The sequence below is a fragment of the Sorghum bicolor genome, chromosome 2, assembly GCF_000003195.3.
Source record: "Sorghum bicolor cultivar BTx623 chromosome 2, Sorghum_bicolor_NCBIv3, whole genome shotgun sequence".
Taxonomy (NCBI): domain Eukaryota; kingdom Viridiplantae; phylum Streptophyta; class Magnoliopsida; order Poales; family Poaceae; genus Sorghum; species Sorghum bicolor.
Window position 1 is genome coordinate 23,349,162 of NC_012871.2, and position 22,758 is coordinate 23,371,919.

Sequence of the window (22,758 nt, forward strand, 5' to 3'; positions counted from 1 at the left end):
ATGACGGAAAATCTTGAAAATTTTTGCGAACTAAACAAAAACAAGGCCTCAGAGTCAAGGAGAGGAGGCATTTTTTTTTTTTTTGACAATCGAGAGGAGGCATTGAATGCACACGGGCCACCAAACGAAACGAACAGGGAGCTGCCACTAACCAACAGTGCATTCATGGTGTTCATCCGTGAAGACCATACGTCCACACCACAAGTCGTGCCGTTGAAGCATTGCAGGATATATGCAGTGAGGACTGCCAGCTCAGCTGCACAGCGCAACGCCAGTCGACACCTACAGTACAATGTCATTTCCATCTCTCCTGCCACCTTGTGTAACCTTTCCCCGGTGTTGGGGCTTGTTTAGTTCTGAAAATTTTTTAGATTTCGGCACGGTAGTATTTTCGTTTTTATTTGACAAACATTGTTCAATTATGGTCTAACTAGGTTCAAAAGATTCATCTTGTGTGCAATTAGTTTTGTTTTCGTCTATATTTAATACTCCATGCATATGTTATAAGATTCGATGTGACAGGGAATTTTGAAAAGTTTTTGGATTTCGGGGTGAACTAAACAAGGCCCAGCTAAAGGTGAAACTTGCTGATTCATCAAAAAAGAAGACGCTGTTGATACAATACACAAAAAACTAATGTAACCTTTAATCGCATCAAAAAAGGAAAAAGAAATGTTCACTGTTGATGCAAGAGTCCCTTTGGTATGTATGGACGGTGCAAAGAAGACGCTGCAGGTGAAATGATTCATTTGCCCATGCACTGGACTGGATCGCAGTAAGGCCGTGTTTAGTTTTTGAAGAAAAAAATTTCGTGATAATATAGCACATTCGTTTGTTTGTGATAATTATTGTCTAACCATATTTTTATATATTACTAAAATGCCACTAGTATAGTATATATATATATATATATATATATATATATATATATATATATATATATATATATATATATATATATATATATATATATATATATATAATTAATATAACCACATAGTCTATGTATGTATACATACTTAACATACATATCACCTTAGATTGTCTAATATGATCATATACTTCATCTACATATATTTTGTTCAGTTACACCCTAAATCTAGAGATATAGACATAGGAGTAACTACTCCTAGGAGTACGAAGTAATTGTGTGTGTATGTGTGTGTGTTCAGTCCAGAGTCCATGATGTGTGATATTCTAATTTTCTGGAAAAGAAAATATTATTGATGACCATTCAGGATGAAAGAGATATGCCATCTATGTTCCACATAGGACCAGCCCCTTGACTACTAAACAGGAGCTAATGATGAAAATATAAAATAAATAAATAAGGTGTACCATATGGATTACTACAGGTACTGCTACTAATTGCTATATGCAGTAATGCAGAGATTTTTGCAGATTGATGGTGGTAATGAGTAATAAGAACAGTTCTGATCATGCATGCGTCTTCCCCTTGTACCAAACACGAGGTGATCCACATCACTGCTAGCTTAGGCCTTGTTTAGATGTAAAAGTTTTTTGAAGTTTGACACTGTAGCATTTTCGTTTTTATTTGACAAACATTGTCCAATCATGGACTAACTAGACTTTAAAGATTCGTCTCGTGATTTATAGATAAACTGTGTAATTAGTTAGTCTTTTTATATATATTTAATGCTTTATGCATACGTCTAAAGATTCGATGTGACGGGGAATCTTGTAAAGTTTTGGAATTTTAGGTGTATCTAAACAAGGACAGGCTAGCTCAGCATGTAGTAAAATATGATGACCAAGGAATTCTAGGTGGTGGGCAAGATCTGATGCTTGTCTCCATCTTTACCTTTTCCAGCACATTTCCTACCTTTTCTGGGTGGGAATCATGATGCGCCATTCATTTGATCATGGTACTAGTAGTGGTAGATGAAGGTTACTCAATTGGGTACTAACATCTGCAGAAGGTCAGATTTCATTCAGGCCTTGTTTAGTTTGGAAAAAATTTTGGATTTCGCCACTGTAGCACTTTCGTTTGTTTGTGGCAAATATTATCCAATCATAGACTAACTAGGATCAAAAGATTCGTCTCGTGATTTACAGGTAAACTACGTAATTAGTTTTTGTTTTTGTCTATATTTAATGATTCATGCATGTGCCGTAAAATTCGATGTGATGGGGAATCTTGAAAAATTTTGGAAACTAAACAAATATTATCCAATCATAGACTAACTAGGATCAAAAGATTCGTCTCGTGATTTACAGGTAAACTACGTAATTAGTTTTTGTTTTTGTCTATATTTAATGATTCATGCATGTGCCGTAAAATTCGATGTGATGGGGAATCTTGAAAAATTTTGGAAACTAAACAAGGCCTCAGATGCTCGCTGCTCCTTTCATTTCTGACTGCCCATTGTCTTTTACGCCAAATCTACGGCTTCTGTAAGGAAACGGTCAGTAACAGCTAGTAACTGTCACGGGAATGAAGGATTTTGTAGCGTATCTAGGGATGGGATTACAAGGTGATTAAGTACTAGTATTTGGGTGTCACCGCCACATGGGGGGAAAAAGGAGTTGGTGGTGACAAACTGGCAACACAAGGCGATTACTGTGGCAAGCAAGGCTATCAAGGCAGGACAAGGACAGGAGGAGAGGAGAGGTGTGCCCCCACCTCCACAGGGCACAGGCTGAGGCAACACCAATAATCTTACAATTGCAATGCATGTTTAGGGCACAAACAAAAGAGGAAAAGACCTATGTGCAGCACCAGCTAGGGCCTTGTTTAGTTCCCAAAAAATTTTGCAAAATTTTTCAGATTCCCCGTCACATCGAATCTTTAGACACATGCATGAAGTATTAAATATAGACAAAAATAAAAACTAATTGCACAGTTTGGTCGAAATTGACGAGACGAATCTTTTGAGCCTAGTTAGTCCATGATTGGACAATATTTGTCAAATACAAACGAAAAAGCTACAGTGTCAATTTTGCAAAATATTTTGGAACTAAACAAGGCCTAGACTGGATGGATGCACATGATGCTGCTACCTGCATACATATAGTTTTCCCTTTTCCTCATCATAAGTCATCAGAAGGTTCCACCAGCTCCCATGTGACCTCTCCACCTGTATGAAGAGCAGAGTCTGAGCAGCAGCATGGTAGGTCAGGGTTCCTCCTCTTCTTGATCTGATGATCCATAGCGGACGGATTGATTCCCTTAACAAACAGACTAGTTGGTACGGTATCAAACAAACCAAGCAATTGTTTGTTCTTTGATTCCTTGCATGCAGTATGAGTCCAGTCAAAAGAACCGATATTTGTAGCTGCCAGAAATATATTGCAGCGCACATGGCAGCCATCTATCACATGCACATGTGGATGGAGACTGCTTCTACTGCCACTGGTATATTTTTGCTTGCTCAGATGACGTATCGAGATTTGAGCAATACCGTTAGAACTGGATATTTGTTTATTTAGTTGTTCAAGGTATCAAGATGATTTGTTTACTTCGATGGAATTAATTTCTTTGCAGCTCCACTTCTCGATGTTGTAAACCATGCATTTGGCCGTATGCGATGGCATGTCTTCCAGCTTCCCCCTTTGCTTCGACAATCGACATTGGGTCTTCGAAAGGCGCAACAAATATGAAAAGAAAATCTACCACATTCTCAAAAACTACAAGGCAAAAAATAATAATAATCAACTGCTCTAAGGTTAATCTTAATGGAATTTGATAAGAGTTTTATGGACATTAAATATGCTGATGTAGCACTATATTAATAAAGAGAGAGATAATAAGGTCAGTCTCAATGCATAGTTTCATAGCATAATTACCAAGACTATAAACTAGATACCCGAGCCACATGAGTTTCATGGGGTTGAAACTCCTCTCTCATATGATGAAACTCTTTCATTTAATGACCTTGTCAAGTCAGCAATTTTCGTTATATAGCACCCTATTTAATGTGCATCACACTCATGAAACATGCATTGAGACTAGCCTAAGAGCAAGATCAATAATAGAGCCAAGTGCTTGGCTATAAGCAAAATGATTAGAGCCAAGTTATAAAATAAGTTGTTTTATACTTGTCTCTAAAATCTCTTCTCTTTCCTATTCCTTCTTACAGCACTTGCTATTTGGGCCCACCACTACCTATGCATCCGTGTCCAGCTTGGTGCTTACATAAAGCCAAGCTATTATCCCTCACCTCTCTTCTCTACTCCACATCACATTAGCCTGCTCTGAGAGTTTCATAGAAGTAGAGAAAGAGTTATATGGAAATGAAACTCTTCTATACTGTTTAAAGATAAGTTGGAAATTAGGACATAAAACTCTTTATTGAGACTGCTCTAAGTATTGCTGCTGTTGCGAGGGGGTTGCTGTGTACTACTACCACACGGACTAGAACAGTGGTCAGCGAATCATCCACCATGCAATCGCCGAAGGCAAAAGGGAAACAAGAAAAAGGACGACGGCTTTCACAAGCCGCACGAGACAGCCGGTAGTCCGGTACCAACCTCGCAAGCAGGGCACCATCATCTCTGAAGGTGATGTGCTTGTTGTTACCAGCCCAGACAAGTTGCGGCCACATCTTCGTGATGATGTGTGGTCCAAGTCTCCAAGGTAGATGCTTTTTCATCGTGCTCATGAAGCATAGCCATCCACACCAATGTATCGATGGGTGCATGATCAATGCAGCACAGTTTGCAGCACCAGTTTAGGCATCAGCCTAAGGATCCTTTCAGTATTGTACTGTGGTGTAGCGAGAAGTATATATGGAGTACTCTGTGCTCTGCAGAATCTTGCTTGATCACGTCTCCTTGTGCCACTAGTGTACGCGACATTGCTACTGATGTAACTGTAAGCAAGTCAGCAGCATTTTTGGCATATGCAACAGGCAAAGGAGGCCTTCTATAACTCAGGATTCGAATTTATATGCAAAGGTTTTTTTTTTTGTTTAAATCTCTCATCAAGAACCAACTTCTATGTTTTCTAGATATTAGCCTTGCCAGTTGTAGGTAACATCAGAGAAGAAGCTTGAACAAAGCACAAAGGATGGTATGCTTAGATTAATGCAGACAGGCCAACGCGCAAACCAAAAAATTAGAATACTTACAGCATGTCTCTTTTGGATACCAGAACTCATAATGGCCTGGCACTGGCAACTGAAGGTTTCAGCTGGACCATGTGGGAACTCCTTGTACTCCAGGATGTGCTGCAGAGTGTGCCACGCAGTACTTTCAACAAGGGACTCGTGACTCTGGAACCTGCACTAAACATTAAACAGGCACATCAGGCTGCATTATTCAGTGCCCTGGACAAGCTGCACCTCAGATGTAGTGACTGCTCACCGTTAGATTGAATCTTCAGTGATGGTGTCCTCAATCATCCAAAAGAGTTGCATACACGTATACGTATATAAAAGAGCTAGATATGCATTATCAGACAGTACAAGGGAATGATTCAGGATACAGAGATAGTTCACCTTGGTGGCATGCTGGTCCATAGAGCGTGCTGCCAACAGTTTGAAACAGTTTCCAGCTCTGAAGGAGAAAAAAACAGATTTTGCATGAAAATGTTTACCTCTCGAGGAGGAAAATCAGATTTTGCATGAATTGAGAATCTTTGCATGCATAGACCTTGTTGCTTCCACAGAATACTCCATCCGTACTTTGTTTTTTTTAATAACAAACTACCTCTGTATTGAAATATGACATCCAGGACAAATTAATTGGCAAAAAAACCTGAGCAAATTAGTTTGTCCTAAATGTCACAGATTTCGAATGACACTTAGGACAAGCAAATTAGCTTGTCTTGAACATCATATAGTTTTAAAAACGAGGGGAGACCATAATGGCCTATGACCAACAGAATAACAAGCCTTTCTGAATTGAGCGGGCATTGCACAAGGCAAGGTCAAGGGTTCAAACATAAGAAAGGCAAGGCAAGGCAAGGCAAGAAACCATGAAACTGAGATGATTTTACAACAATTCGAATGTATTACAGCTCCATCGAACTGAAACATCCTTGCAGCATAGTCATCAAAACTTCCAACAGTAACTAAGTTACAGAAAACCAGAGCATGTAATACTCGATACAGGACAAACAATGATTCATCCCTCAGCCAGAAGAACAAAACCTATCAAAATTCTTCAAATCAAGTTTTGTCTATGAAACAACAATTACTAAACTAGATTACACATGATAGCACTGCTCGCAATGCAAAACTCCTGCTAAGCAACACAAACAAATACAAAACTCTCTTGATTGAACCTTTGTTCCTATTAACCTAAGGAACTCTCCACTTTATCAACTATTTTCTTTTCCATTTCTTTTCCACTTCATCAACTATTCGCTTCTCCATCTTACCAACTATTTTCACATAGAAATTCCAGTTTGGATCACTCTCTGTGATTGACTTCTGACCAAATGGGTTATCCCGAACAAAATTTTGAACATTGTCTGTAGCAGCGATTCTCTGCAGATAAACCCGAAGGTCTCCACCAGGTCCTGTTTATTGTATACTGAACATTAGAATATATATGATACTACAAAAGATAAACAGCATCATCACATGCTAAAACATACCCAAGGAATAATCATCCCTCTGGTTCAGGTAACTGTAGGGTTCGGGGAAGATTGCAGTGTTTGGCTGCACAAAACAAATAACAGAAGCAAAGTGCATGAATTACAAATAGACCATACATTTACCAGAAATCACAGAGATACTATAAAAAAGGTGAACTTAATACCGGGTTGCACAGAGCCTTGTACGGCGAATCATCTACCAGTAATGTATTTGAAGGTGAAAACTCTCCCTCCTCCCATGGGAGATTTGGGTCATCCTTATTCCAAACCTTTTTTAGTTCCTTCAGCATTAACGGTTTGTCCTTGTTGTCAATTGTTTTGCACCCCGTAACAGTGCAGTAAGACATGTCCTAACAAACAAGATCAACAAAAACATTAGGACATGAGTAACAAGCGAACCAAATATAGAAATCATAATCATAATAGAAAATAATATGACAACACAAGACACAGCATTCCAACAAAAGATATGAACTATCATCACCCAACTTCAAATAATAATAAGAAAAATTGGAACAGGTTATTTTGACCTGGAGATTTACAGCGACATCCATAATTTGATGCTACACTGTCCTGTAATTAAAGTACGTTTAGTGGGTCATTGGTGGGTCTAAAAAGGCCAACATGCTAAAGTGCTCGTGTGGCAGTCAACCTCAGAAAAGGGGTGCCCTAGATGTTCTTTTTGAATTATAAAAAATAACGAAGTATTCACATAGCCCACTAGCCCTCACAGTAAAGAAGTGTGATTGAAGCCATTAGCAGCTAAAGGGATGTGTGATTGAAGCCATGCAGCCATGCCACTTAATGCTTTAGAGATGTGAGGATCCAGTCTGAAGATACTGGTAGCTATATGCTTTTGTGTTCAGTGTAAGACATAATCTGCTGGTCCAATTGCTTTTGTTTTGGTTTCCTGGTACAGTCAAGAACTGTAGATGATCAGCAATCAGCTGATTAGTTCTAGTACTGTTTTGAGTATGGCAATAGCCTCTACTGTAGACATTAGTTGGTAGAAGGTACATCAGCAATAGTGCTGTACTAGAAGTAAGGTAGGGCTGTACCAGCCATGATCTATGTACCTGTATAGAGGTACTAGATATGTGTATAAATATGTATGCAATACATCAAGCAAAGGCAGTTCATTTGCCACCAACTGCAGTGTCCAGTCTTCAGCCAACGCTGAAGACAGTAGTGTACTGAGTGTGTGTGTGCTGAAGTGAGCTCTGCTCATCTTCTACCTTGGGTCAGGGGAGGAGAGGAGAGGGGAGCAGGTGCTGCTCACCTCGGGCAAGTACTGAGCCAACAAGTGGTATCGGGGCCGTGCAAGGGCGCATCAAGCTTAACCGCCGGCGATGGCCAACGATACGGAGATGCCACCGGGCACCGTGACTGGCTCTGGCTCAGGAACTGAGCAGCCGGCCGGTGGAGGCAGGGAGATGGTCATGCAGACCGTGACCGAGGTGCGCACGGTGCGGGAGGTGGGGAGCACCACCTGGCCAATGCTCACCCGCACCAACTACGGCGACTGGGCTGTCCACATGAAGTGGAAGCTCTGTGCGAGGAGGTGGTGGGCGGCGGTGGAGACTGGCGGTGCCAATGAGGATGCAGAGGTGGGAGCCATGGAGGCTCTGCTGGCATCCACGCCGCCAGAGTACCATCAGTCGATTGGCGCAAAAGGGAACGCCAAGGACACCTGGGAGTTGCTGGCGTCGATCCGCCTCGGCTCTGAGCGAGTGCGGAAGGCGAAGACGCAGCAGCTATGGCGAGACTTCGAGGATCTCAAGTTCCGCCAAGGGGAGACGGTGGAGGAGTTCGCCCTGCGGCTGCAGGGGGTGGCCAGCCAGCTGGCCACCAGGGCCATACTTAAGAATTTGAGGTCGCCAGCACATTGTCAGTGCCATACTTGGCCGCCTTGGGAAACAGCAGCCTCCTTTGCTTTCCAGATAGGCAGCTGGTCACACAGCTCGTCGACGTGCTTGATATGTGGCAGCCCGCGCACATCTGCCCGAGCGTGTCGAAGGTGAGATGCCCAAAGCAAGCAATGGCTCCTCGGTCGCTGCTCCACCTTCAAATCAAGCATGTAGAGGTGGTTTCTTGAGTGCTGTACCTTGGCAAGAAGCTGGCGTTCTCGATCCCGGTACGCAGAATGCTGCTGCTGGCGAGGACCTTGCAGCCGCGCTCGTCGAACTACCCGATGCTGAGATGCTCGTTCAGAGCTGAGGGTGTAGTAGACATCCGTCAGCACGCAATGCTCTCCGTTTTGGCACCTGAAGATGATGGTGCCACAACCACAGATCTCCACCTTCGAGCCATCGCCGAACTTCAATGAGCCAGTCACGCCACCATCCAACTCCGAGAACACCTCCTTGTCACTAGTCATGTGGTTACTGGCACCAGAGTCGGTACCACCTCTGCTCCACACTATCACCCTCGCTCCTGAGTTGGACTTGGACACACGACTCGTCGAGGAAGATGCTCTGCTTCCTCTGCTTTGCGGTCCTTAGCTCCTCCTCGACTCCGAATGCTCCCCGACGTCGTTCCGCGTGAGGGTGGGCTCCTCGTCATCCACATGCGCAAGGTGCACCTCCTCGGGATTTTTGCATGTTTTCCCGCCGCGCCAACAAGTATCCTTGTCGATTGGACACGACATGTTGTCATCCTTCTTTTGTGGTGCCTTGCCACGGGGCTTGCTATCACCGCCATGGCTGGAGGAGCCTTCCCCAAATCGCCTCTTGCACATTCAAGCTGCCCACTCCTCAATCAGCAGCAGCTTTGCCGCCGGCCATTGTTGTCAACGCCTCCGCGCGATCTTCCACCACCTTCAAGCACCCTATCACGTCCTTGAGTGAGAGTGTGGCTAGGTCGATCAGCGTCTCACTGGAGAGCGCGATCTATGCATACTTGGCAGGCACCACCAGCAAATATTTGGCAACCACCTCCTCGTCGGCGATAACGACGCCTAGCGCCACCATTTGGCTGACGAGCGACTGCAGTCGGAGCACGAAGACCTCCACCGTCTCGCCGTCGCAGCACACCATCACCTCATACTCCCGCCACATCTGTTGTGCTTTAGCCTTCTTCGCAAGATCCAAGCCAATGTGCATGGCCTAGAGCGCGTCCCAGGCAGCCTTGGCGGAGTCCTTGGTCCGCAACGACTCCACGTACTCATGAGACACGACAGAGAGGATCGCCTCCACCACCGAGCAGTCTTCATCTTTGGTGCCTTCCTCGATGGCCCATCAAAGCTTCCGCACCCGTAGCTTGACCTTCATCAGCACCGCCCACTCGTCATAGTTAGTGCGGTAAGGACCGGTAATTGGCCCCGCCAACCTCCCGCATGGTCCTCTACACGATTTCCTGGCGCACAGGCGGGCGGGACCGTCGTGGCAGAGTCCTGGCTCCACCACCATGCGTCGTCTCGTGATCTTGCACCATCGCCAGTGATCACCACACTCTAATACCACTTGTTGACCCTTGGACTCCCTGCACGGGTGAGCAATTAGCTCACCGCCACCCACACACACTTGGCTAGAGGTAGAAGGGGATGAGAGCAGGGCACACAAGCACAACACTTGCACAAGTCTGAAAACTCTAAATGTGTAGCACCCTGAACTGAATTTCCCATTACTATGTCTAGAGTATATATAAAACTCTTGTACCAGCTATAAGGTACACAAGAGTATGGTTGATATAAGCCCCAACTACTCCCTACATGGCTGATGTATGTCACTACTAAGTTGGCTTATTGCCATACTTCTAGTACCATGTAGTACATAAGATGGTCAACAAAAGCTGACCAAATGCCAACTTCCTGCTGCAGCCAAAAGAACAAGAGGGGCAGCAGATTATCTAACAGTTTCAACACTTTTGAACCTCACCTGCAAGCCCAGGGGATAATCTAAGCAGACATATAACTGCGGATAAAAGTCTACAATCTGAAATTACAAAATGCAGGGAGAATCTGAAATAGACAGAAAACGGGGAGGAGAACGAAATATCAGCTGGGCTTTACATAGTCCAAGGGACAAACTAAATTGATTAACAAGAGGTCTTCTATGCCCCAAAAAATACATAGTTATAGTACATTAGCTGCCCAAAAAATACATAGTTATAGTACATACAATGAGCTAAATGACACAGCATTACCAGTTGATTACCTGCCACCATTTCACCTATGGAAACAATGACCAAAAAGGAAAAATTCATGACCAGATACAGAAATATACAGCTTTTCTATTACTTACCCAACAAAATAGTAGGTATTGCTTGAGATCTCTCATAAGGATATCAACAACCGATTTGACATTTTCCCTGGTGAGTTAGAATATTACATAGCGCCATTTATTGTATAAATATTAAAAAGAAAGGAGGTAGAAAAAATAACCTTTTCCTTGATGACCATATTCCTAGCTCAAAATTCTGGAAGCAGAACCTCAGAAAATCATCACAGTATGGTCTTCTGAAAACTGGAACATGAGGCAAATTGCAAATTAGTATGTTTACAATCTTATATCCTACATTGCTACTAAAAGAACAACAGTTTGAACTATTAAGATATCAAGTTTACCTAATTTGCTTCGAACCTTTGCATGTGCCAAGTGTGCATTATGGTAATCTTGATTTATATCTGCTAGCAGACCATTAAGGTCCAAGATCAGAAGTTTCTTCCTTTGAAACCTTACCAGCGATCCTCTTGGTGAATAGATATTTTGGATCTTCTCTTCATGTGCCTGAACTAAACATGAAGCACATATGCAGCTAAGACCATGATTTGCTGAAGAATGTGTGCTACGCTTAGCAACCACGCCTCCATTATCAGAAGAGAAGCCTGGTCCTCCATTGTCTGAAGCCCACTTTCTTTTTCCCTTGCGTCTTTTTCTTCGTGGAGAGCTCTCCTGCAACAATTCGCTGTACTCAGCGCAATTCTTATTTCCAGAAGAGAAGCCTGGTCCTCCATTGTCTGAAGCCCACTTTCTTTTTCCCTTGCGTCTTTTTCTTCGTGCAGAGCTCTCCTGCAACAAGCCGCTGTACTCAGCGCAATTCTTATTTACCTTGTTTCCATCCTTATTCTTCAGTAAAACATCAGAATCATTTGCCTTTGACTGAGCACTACTTTGATCATCACCATTTATGGGATCCATATTAACATCAGCATGTCCTGATGCCCCTACCACATCTGTGCAACCATTTTCAGATTTATCGGCCATAGTTATATCCACAGCAACAACACTAGGTGATGCCTTTGCAGAATCTAGTTGCCCCTGCATCTTGTTCTTCTTTTTCTTCCTCTTCTTGTGTTTTGGTGTACTCTCCAAAACTAAAATTGGGAGCCAACTCCCATCAGAGCATTCTCTTGATAGAAATTAAATATGCTTGAGAAGAGAAAACTAATCTATCTAATCATGTGAACCTGAGAATGAACTGAACTACTAAAAAGAAGTAACCATTGCCATTTGATATGATAAACCTTAGCTCTAGGCCCAAGTAAGAACACTGTCACGACATATGGTTAGACCAAAGGGTGTCGGGAGTTGGGACATGCATACCTGGAACAACAATGGTGTTGGCTTCCTTCTCAGGCATCAAACTGACCTTCATTTTGGAATCCTCCTCATTACATTTTGGTGTCCCCGCCATTGCTAAAATCATGAAATCAGCTATAATCAGAACTCTCTCGCTGTAGAACTAGTACACACTAGAAAAGAAACTGAATTGACTTGATATGTGGTGCAACCATATAAAGGTGAACAAAGAGTGAACCAGAGCACCTGCTGCCTAGTTAATAAAACCTAGCTATGAGCTTTATCTTAAGCATTGTAGCCACATTATGCAAGGTCAAAGGGTGCATGCACGCACAAATACCAGAAGCAGTAGCATCGGTGGCCTCATGCTCCTCCACCTCGTTTCCCTTTGCCTCTACTTGTCCCTCTGCCTCTGCTGCCGCTGTGGAATCCAAATCAGGTAGTAACTCCTGTTGCTCCCGAGTCTTATTCTTCTTCTCTATCTTCTTCTTCTTCTTCTTCTTCTTCTTCTTCTTGCATTTCTGTGTATCATTCAAAGCTGCGAACCGGAAAACAACCCAATTAGTATTCTCTCTCTCTCTCTCTCTCTCTCTCTCTCTCTCTCTCTCTCTCCACAGAGCAGTAACGGGAATGAATTGCATAGCATTCGGGACAACAAGGTTGCTAAGCAAACGCTCATCTAAGGAACTATATGTGGCCATGAACACAAACCGAAGCACACATCCCAAGTTGTTACCATGAACCCTACCTCTAAGGCCTACCAAATAACGGCTATGTTGCTGCGACAAATAGCAGGGACCGAGTTGAGGGCATGGGCGCTCGCATACCTGAAACGGAAGCGGTGGTAGAGTCCTGCTCCGCCGTCCCCATCTTCGCCGCCGCTGCAGCCGGCGGCGTCGTGGAATCGAGATTTGACATCCCCTGCCCTAACCAGGACGAGCAATTAGAGATGACAGGGAGCTAAAGCGAAGGCATGAGCTCCCGGCGATGGAAGCCCTGGTGCGCCTGGGATCTGGCGGCTACGGGGCCAAGGCGGAGGAGCAGTGCACGGGGCGAGCGGGCGCCGGCGTTTCTCTCTGCTGCCGGTGGCGCGGCTCGGGGTTTGGGGAGTTGTACAAAGGAGATACAAAGCTCCGTCCCCGTTTCGCCCTGCCTCCCCATTTTGGGCCGTAAATTTTAGTTAATGGGCCGTAGTAATCTTGAAGCCTTGACGGTGTGCTTCGAGTGTTGGAGAGTGCTCAAATTCTGCACAAACTCCAATATAAAGTAGCTCTAAAAAAACTATAGTTTGTAAAGTACTTTTTAGAGAAGTATAATAGCTCCTTAATTGATATTTGCAAATTTAATCATATGTTATAACAGAATATCAAATGTTAACAAAAAACAATGAAATAAATAATACATATGAATTTATATTTTATACTTTTTTATAAATTTCAAATTTATAATTTATTTTACGATGATCAACATCCATAATATAAGTTAATCTTGATAATAATATGATAATATTTTTATTAAATTTATGTGGAATCAAAATTCAACCTTCAAGACTTCTTTCTCTAGTAGCAAAAGCACAGAAATTATTTAAACATAAATACTCCTATATATGTGTTGTCGCCGCAAGCACAAGGGCGAGCCCCACCGCCGCGAGTGTGATTCATCCCCGGTGGCGAGCAAGCATGGCCCCTCTTCACTCTATGGTTGACAGGTGGGGTCAGAAGCCACAGTTTAACCAAACATGCCTTATATCAATAAATTGATGGTGAAATTTCTAATTTTTTTAGAAAAAAATCAAGATCTTATCATCGGGAGTCCATCACGTGGTGTTACTACACGTTCTAAACATGCTTTGTTTATTGAACATCACGCTTTTGTGTCTCTTGAAGAGGAACCCAAAACCATAGAGGAAGCTCTTCGGGATGCGGATTGGATCATTGCCATGCAAGAGGAGTTGAACAACTTCTCTCGCAACCAAGTGTGGACCCTAGAAGAGCGACCTAAAGATGCAAGGATGATACGAACAAAGTGGGCCTTCCGGAACAAGAAAGATGATCAAGGCAAGGTGGTGCGCAACAAGGTAAGACTTGTGGCAAAAGGCTTTTCACAAGTGGAAGGTCTTGATTTCGGTGAAATCTTTGCACCGGTTGCAAGACTTGAAGCTATACATATCCTTCTTGCATATGCTTCTAACCATAATATGAAACTATTTCAAATGGAAGTGAAAAGTGCCTTTCTAAATGGTTATATTAATGAGCTTGTCTATGTTGAGCAACCCCCGGTTTTGAAGATCCTATGTACCCCAAGCTCCTAGAGCTTGGTATGAGAGGCTAAGGACTTCCTCATTGCAAAGGGCTTTAAGATTGGGAAGGTCGACATAACACTATTCACCAAGAATATGAATGGGGAAATCTTCATTTGCGAAGTGTATGTTGATGATATTATTTTTGGCTCAACTAATGAAGAATTTTGCATGGAGTTTGGTGATTTGATGTCCAAAGAGTTTGAGATGTCCATGATTGGCAAGCCTCCTTCTTCCTCGGATTTCAAGTCAAGCAAATGAAGGAAGGGGTTTTCATATCTCAAGAGAAGTACACTCAAGATTTTCTCAAGAGATTCAAGATGCAAGAATGCAAGCCAATCAAAATTCCCATGGCATCAAATGGGCATCTCGACTTAGATGAGGGAGGTAACCCGGTTGAGAAAACTCTCTATCATTCTATGATAGGTAGTTTACTTTATCTCACCGTATCTAGGCCCGATATCATGTTTAGTGTGTGTATGTGTGCTAGATATCAAGCTAATCCTATGGAATCTCACTTGATTGCGGTCAAGAGAATTCTTAGGTATCTAAAATACACTCTTCCTAGGCTTTTGATATCCCAAAGGTGCAAGATTCCAACTTGTAGGCTATTTCGATTTGGATTATGTCCGGTGCCGCATTGATAGAAAGAGCACATCCAAAGGGTGCCACTTCCTAGGGAGATCTCTAGTATCTTGGAGGTCAAAGAAACAAAATAGTGTTGCTTTGTCAATGGCCAAAGCAGAATACATTGTCGCGCGGTGCTTGTTGTGCACAAATACTTTACATGAAACAAACTTTGTTAGACTATGGAGTAGTTCTAGACAAAGTACCTTTGTTGTGTGACAATAAAAGTGTCGTAAAACTTGCTAACAACCCGGTTCAACACACCCGTAGTAAACACATAGACATACATCATCACTTCCTTAGAGATCATGTTGCCAAAGGTGGCATCTCACTAGAGAATGTGGGGACGGATGATCAATTGGCGGATATCTTCACAAAACCTTGTACATAGCATTTGTATCATATACCATGCTAAACTAAAAATCCAAAAAAGAATGTGTGTAGAGCTTGTCTAACATGGTTAAGATAACCGCCCATAAAGCGAGTGAAAAAGCTTAATCTTGGATCAAACTTGATAAGCATTAGTTTAGTTCCAAGTATTGCATTGCATTGCATAGCTTATGCATGGTTGTTGCTTCATCGTTTCTTTTCGATTAAGCTTTGAGCATCCGCTGTGTTCGTCCATTGATAGAGGGAGTATTCAATGCTCATCTTGGTTAAGACCCCTAGCCAATGGCCACATGATGTCTCCTCGGTGTTTTCTCTTGCCTATTTTCATAAAAAACTACTAAGCCTATGGCAATTGTGAAAAATTGAGGGTTTGAGAGAGGTCACTCATACCAGTTCTAATTGGTGTTTATTTGCCTCTTTTTTGAGTTGGAACTTGGTTGAGTGAAGGCGCCGCATAGTGCTAGAATTACACTGGACTCAGTAGCGGACGCTGCACTGGAGACTGGACACGCCCTGTCCAGTGAGTGTTACCTGCTAGGGTGTACACACCGGACCCACACACAGTAATGTGAGTGAGTCCAGTGATGTGCGTCTGGTGTACCCCTATAGAAGCGCTCGCGACATCGGACGCACGAGAGCGTTTGGTGGCCCACGTTCGGTGACCCTAGGTTGTTTTCAACCCTTTGCGTATGGGTCCGGTGTGCACCGGACGCGTTTAAGTGCGTTCGGTGTGACCACGTGAGGTCGCTCTATTTTCCGATCCAACTGATCATTGGGGGCAGTTCACTTCACGATTTCTTTCTCACCGACCCACCGCCACCTACTTGCTCGCCACCGCCACCGCCTGCACCGCGCTGTCGCCAGGAACTTCTCTCTCGTGCACATTCTCTTCCTCCATTGCTGTCAAGCTTCTCTTCCTCGCGCGCGTAGCTAGCACCCCTCTTTGCACCATAGTTAGGGTTTAGGGTAAGATCCTAATGTTCATGCACGATAGGTGTTCGATAGAATTCCCGAAGCATTCGGAACACTGTTTTAATGTCATTTTCATTCGATTCTTTTTTGCAGTGCCTTGGCGTGTGTTTCCCTGTGCTTAGTTAACATCAGATCTTATCTTTTCACCAGGATTGTCTCTCACCTAAGGTAGTAAACCAATTCTTTCTCGATTTCTTATCCTATGCTTGCTTCCATTAGGGCTTCGCTTCTCTAGATGTAATAATTGCCTATATATATCCCATCTATTCCATCTATTGCAGTGGGTGAGTCATTTTAGGACCGATTGTCAGTGGCAGCTGAACTCGGGGCCAAGCCCATGAGTACGGATTAAGGCCAAGCCTCAAAAGTGTCAGCTCATATCTATCTATGAGCAGCTTGATAGTTCTGACTTGAGATCTTGCGATGGCATGTTGCAGGAACATTGGTGGCGCTCCAGCACGTGCCCTAGGGGGTGATAGTGGTGATGATAGACCTCGTCGTCTCATAGCTGCTGAGAAGGGTAAAAAGGTGGTCACCAAGAAGAGGAAGATTGCTGACAGGGACACTGAGACAGCCAGGGTAGTTGTAGGCGCATCTAAGGCAGCCGAGGCAGGTTGTCGTAGAGGCATTCTCAGGATTGGGTCTGAGCTCTCGTCTACACAGCGTTGTGCTGTTTTTCAGTTGGAGCAGCAACATGGTTCTTCTCCTGGCACAGTCACAGTTGGTGGACGTTAGGTCCGTCTTTGAAAGAGGGAGTCTGGCACTAAGACTCAGGAGTAGCCAGAGGAGCATCTACTCAGGTGATCGACTCGTGCTCGTACTCAGGCCACCTCTAGGCCTGCTATGCAGCACCAGTCTCGACCACCACCTAGCTCCTCACCGCCACCAGCTCATCACCGGGACTACACTAGGGCTTCTACATGTCAGATTCAAGAGCTGAGGTTTGCTGCCTTGCCCACTTGGTTTCCTGCCACACGTGATGAGAGAGCACATCTTAGGTTCTACATAGTTGTGCTGGAGGACAGGTGTTGATATTTGGTAACGCCATCATGAAATGACTCGCAAGCGCATAGATATCGGTGAGCACTTCACCCGGGAGGTTATCTAGAGTATCGTATTTATATTTTTACCATTGGGAGAAAGCGTGCATCTGACTAACCAAATCTATTGCTACTACCCTTTAGACTACAAACAATGTGATTCGATGTGAGCGATGTATAGAGAAGACTACAACCGCACTCTCATTCTAACCTTGGTAAGGATGATCTACTGTTCTATTGGGGAGGCTCACGGAATCTAGACACCACAAAGGATGTTCGACCCGCACCTATAAACCCTACCGATCCTGCTAACGGGATGTGGGCTACAAAGGTAGCTCGAAAATGTCACGTTCCTCGCTACTACCATGGTCCGGCTAGACAGGGGATATCTATGAGTACCCTAGCCCAAACACCACGTTTACACTAGCAATGATTACTCTAAACTCAACCGGAAGAGATTGAAGTAAACTCATAAACCAAAGAACAATAAGAACAAAGAACTTACTAGAATTTAGAAGTCGAAATACTGAAGAATCCTAGGAGCAAGCCTCGGGTTAGGAGACTTGATCCCGTAGGTACAACCTCGGAGTAGACACCGACAGGCCGGGCTTCCTCCGATCTACACCTCCACTCTATCTCTCTCAATCTAGTAGAAATAATTCTACTCTCACATTGGATGCTAAGCCCTATGAGGTGGGAACCCTAAGGAACCTCTCTCTCTGAATCCTCTCTGGAAAATATGCTAATGAATAATGGGATTGCTCTCCTCCAGGGGCTAGGGGGTCTGCATATATAGTCTCCTCAAGTGAACGTGGGCCGTCGGATCAAACCGACATTGATTGAACGGTTCTCCTTGATCCTTTAGGTCGGTGGAGCATAATCCGCGAGGTTGAATGTGATTGGTGGAAATACCTGGGCGGGCGCCTAAGGGGGGAGGGCGGGCGCCCTGCCCCCGGGCCCGCTCGGCCTCCCGTTCGTTCCCGTGGCTTCTGGAGTCTTCTAGATGATAGAAAATTGCGCGGCACGTTAACTTCTCTATGTAAACCCGACATGTGGGCCTTTCCTCTATATTTCCTGATAACCCCCTGCAGAAATAGACAAACACCAAAACTCGTGGAATTCTGTCAGTTAAAACCCTAAGTTTGGGTGTTGGTTGCATTTGGATCCTTTTCTTTATTTATTTGATGATTATATTTGGTACTTAAGGACCGTCAACAACTCCCCCAAGCTTACCTCTTGCTCGTCCCTGAGCAAGGATAGACTCAAGAGTTTCTGCAGTGGTTTCATGCATTAAAAGTACACATGCATTCAAGCAAGATCTCTGAGTTAGAGTAAACTGTTAAGACTTAAAACTTACTCATTTTACCTTTCACCATGGGGCTTGCAACCGTCACTTATGTCTTGAGCAGTTAAAAGATAGAACGGTCAAGTCAAGCGCCATGTCTGTTGTTCTTTGATTAATTATAGCTCTGGAGTTTTTGTAGATTTTCAAATAAAACTCAGAGATTCCTTGTATGACTCTCTCAAATCTCTCTTTTGTGGTATTTCTGGATCCTTTCGAAGGCAGTAATGGTATATGCCTTCTCTCAAAGTATGTGGTATTTTTGGTATGAGGCAAAGTGATATTGCCTTCTCTCTCACCCTACTCTAATAAGGTTTTGATATCTGGAGCTCATAGGTGGGAGATAGATAATACATACTTACAAGACATTTATTGCATAGTCAAACCATGGATCTAAAAGAACAAGTCAATAAGTCAAATCAAGATGTGCATGTGTGGCGAGTGAATGGTGTATGGTGATGATGGTGATAACAATGGTGAAAGTCTAATTCTACTTTTGCTTTTTTAAGGGGATACATACCTTTCTTGCACTTTGAAGCTTTTTGAGGAGAATGAGATGCTCTACATTTTCTTTTTCTTTCCTCTCAGGTGGATATCTTGTACCCTTAATTCTACTATCAGACACTTGTCCATTTTTACCTCTCGTCTCACTTTTTCTTTTCTTCGAGGTTCCGGGCACTTGCCGCTTTTTATTTTCTTGTATTCTTTCTCTTTTTTTAGAGCACTCATCTCCTGAAATAATATAGCAAGTGGTAGTAACCAAGATAACTCGAGCATTTATTTCATAGGGAAAACAGAAATAGGAGAATATTTTTGGCTATTCTCTCCCGGATTAGGAGTAGAATACTTTTAGGTGGCTCTAGAGATGGAAATAGTGGATATATGTGGATGTGTACTTGCGGAGTAGAAGCAGGATGTGTGAACGTGCAAGTGGATCTTGATTTTCACCGCATGACAAGCTCCTAAGGGTCTACACAGCTTGACCACACTCAATGCTCATAAGCAGTAAAAAGTAAATGTGTGGCTCAAAGTCTAGCAAGCATGTATATATGGCTGTGGTAGGAATTTAAACTCTCATCATACAGGAACTCATCATGTGTTATTTTAAAGATTTTCAAAGATAAAATTCTCCAGAATTCTAGCATCTCTAGGAACAGATAAACAGCAACTCAACCTTCTCATATCATATCCGTTAACGACTTAGACTTTAGATCAAGTACTCTTCCCACACGTTCAGGTTTAGAGCAGGTTTAAATTGTAACAATTATGCCTAAACTTGAGAGAGAGCTCAAACTTGAAAACTAGGTACATGGCAGAGCAACTATTTATCATATCCATGTAAGAGTTTATCATTTAAGTTCAGTTTGGCCTAGACACTTTATTTATTTATTTAGCAAACTAAGCAAAGATATATATAAGCACAAAATTTTTATTTGGGTTTTCATGATTATGCATCTTTTTATTATTTGAGTAAAGTATAAACGCGAGTAGAAACACTTAGCTGGATAAATGGGGGTACTCTCCCCCAAGCTGGATTTTGACGTAATTTCTTCTAATATAGCTAGCAGGTGACGGAGGTGTATTTGAATGTCGGTAGCACCCTGACAGCGATTACTATGTCCTCCCCCGGCTAGTCTTCTTGATCCTTGAATTCTATGGAGCTAAAATAGACAACAAAGCTTTGTGGAACTGGTTAAGTGTTAGCATAAAATCTCTTAGCCTTTATCATATTGAGATTCCTCCTAATAATTTTTATTTAGTAGGATCATGCACTTATTATTTTTATATTTTTATTATAAGATGAAAACATATTTATTTTATGCCACCACAGTCAATATACCTATGGGTTTTAAACCACAAGTCTACTCACATGGGTCTTTAGATTTTATGATGCAGTTCAACGAACAAATATTTTTGTTTTCTTTTCTAATGCTAATGTGGAAAAGTAAATATGCTAATGCAAGTGATGGAATAAAAAGGAAAAGGAATGCAGAAAAGATAAATATGGATAAATACAGATTTTACCTTCCGGCAAGGATCCAATGTTTTAACAAAGGTAAACACTTGCTTGTGAATAGACAAAGGTAGCATGACAGTATTTATAGAGATCTACTCAGGTGGAGATGAAAAATAAGTTTAGTGTTTAGAAAAATTGAGCATGCCTCAAAAGTAGGGACAACCAACATAGCAACATGACAAAGGATGTTCTTATGTAAGGTATTTCCCCCAAAATTCAAGATTGGATGAATTTAATTCAATGTTGCATGATGATTGGTTGGGCATACCTTGTGCTTGTCATTCCTCGGATCTTCTTGCTCCAATCCTAGAAAGGTTAGTGACACGAATACCCGAAGGAATATTTCTACAATTATCTTTATATGCTCAATACATAAGGCAATGTTGCAAATAATTAAAAGTTCATGTTACGATCTGATCAGTGCTTATTTTAGGATACTAAGCTTGTCCTTGGAAAACCATCAAATTATGTTGGTGAAGTGGTTTCCCCTCCAACACCAACCTAAGCGTGCTTATATCAAGATCGACTCAACGATATCTGCAATATTTATTATAGACATATGCATCGATAACCACCCTTTTAAAGTTTTTATAAATAGAAAGGAAGAGGGGGTTAGAGATCTCAAATGTGGTGATGTTGGAGAGACCAATAGATTGGGAAGATGTTGCATATGAGCGTGGAGTAAACGAAGTGGCTATGAAATAAATTCTGTAACACCCTAGGTGTTAAGCATGCACTTAGTCTCATCAAAGTCATGCATAAGCATTTCCATCAAGCATAAGCATCATGAGCATGACACTCTTTTCAAATTATGATTTTATGTGCTTCATTTCATGTGCTTTAATTAGGTTAAAAATGTGATGCTTGTTTCTAAAATTGTGAAATATTCAAATTAGGTTGCTTTATGTGTAAGAAGAATTAAGAACATTTTTGTGCAATTTTTGGAGCTATGGAATTTGAGAAATGGAGTTTATACAAACTTTTCCAAAATGAATTTATTTAAAACCTAGAGCTGAGTTTTAACTTGTAATTCAAATTTTGTTTGGAATTTGGTCTTGCTTGTCAAAGCAAAGTTGTAGAGTTTTTAATTTGGAACAACTTTGTTTTTGGGAGCAAGAGGTGAAAATGATTTTAAATTGGTCCAAATGAATTTAGAAGGAATTTGAGAAAAGAAATTCAAAAAAAAGGGAAAGGGGGCAGGCGCTGCTGGGCCGACCCGCCTCCCTTCTGGCCCAGCGGGACAGCGCGGCCCGCTCCCCCTCCCCTCTCTCCCGCGCGCGCGGCGCCCGCCTCGCTCCACCCGGCGCCGGCCACGTGGCGGCCGTACGCCGGCGTTGGACGCGCCGCGGCCGGCCTCCAACCCCCCTGGTCGGGACGCCGGCGCAGGCTCCCAGACCATTTCGCCCGTTCTGTCTCCCCCGCGCCCTCCTTCTCCTTCCTCCTCTGCTCGCACCGTGCAGCAGCAGCCGCTCCTCCGCGCGCCATTGCCGGAGAGAGCTCCGCCGCTCGTCGCCGGCCACACCAGAGCCTCAAGCTCGACGCCGAGAGCACCAGAGCACTCGCCGTCGCTAGGGTAAGCTCGTGCGAACGTTCTACCGAGGTGAGAGTCCGTCGAGCGCCGTGAATCGCTCGCCGGAGTTACCCCGAGCTCGCCGGAGTACTCCGCCGCGGCGGATCTAGCGTTTCCCTGCGTCTTTTCGCTCGTTCTCTGTTGCGCTAGGTCGGTAGGAAGATGAGGAAGCTCGGAGAGGCGTTTGCGCACGCTCTACCGCGCCGGAGCAGCCTGGCCACGGCGAGCAGCGCCGCCGTGCCGCCATGCATGCTCGCCGGAGGTGTTCCGGCCGCCCTCTGGTCGATCCAAGGGTACCGTTGGGTGCGTCTTGCTGCGGGGAGCACGTTGGTGCTCACCCCGTGGCCGGAGACCTCACCGCCGGCGAGATCCGCTCGTCGGAGGTGAGCTCCCTCTCGGTCTCGCTGACTGGTGGGGTCG

The 22,758-nt window shown here is 43.5% G+C and overlaps 1 protein-coding gene across 2 annotated transcripts; it reads right to left on the minus strand.

Moving 5' to 3' along the window:
* Positions 5,927-13,205, minus strand: LOC8063865. 2 transcript variants are annotated; one of them, XM_021453872.1, is made up of 9 exons: positions 12,909-13,205; positions 12,422-12,619; positions 12,106-12,198; positions 11,127-11,876; positions 10,944-11,025; positions 10,804-10,870; positions 6,727-6,912; positions 6,563-6,626; positions 5,927-6,484 (listed from the first exon to the last, which is right to left on the minus strand). In XM_021453872.1, exons 1-9 carry the CDS (start codon positions 12,997-12,999, stop codon positions 6,288-6,290), a joined length of 1,728 nt encoding a protein of 575 aa, XP_021309547.1. In that variant the 5' UTR covers positions 13,000-13,205; the 3' UTR covers positions 5,927-6,287. The 2 variants fall into 2 exon arrangements, with proteins under 2 accessions (XP_021309547.1, XP_002462037.2); XM_002461992.2 differs by having other exon boundaries at positions 12,416-12,619.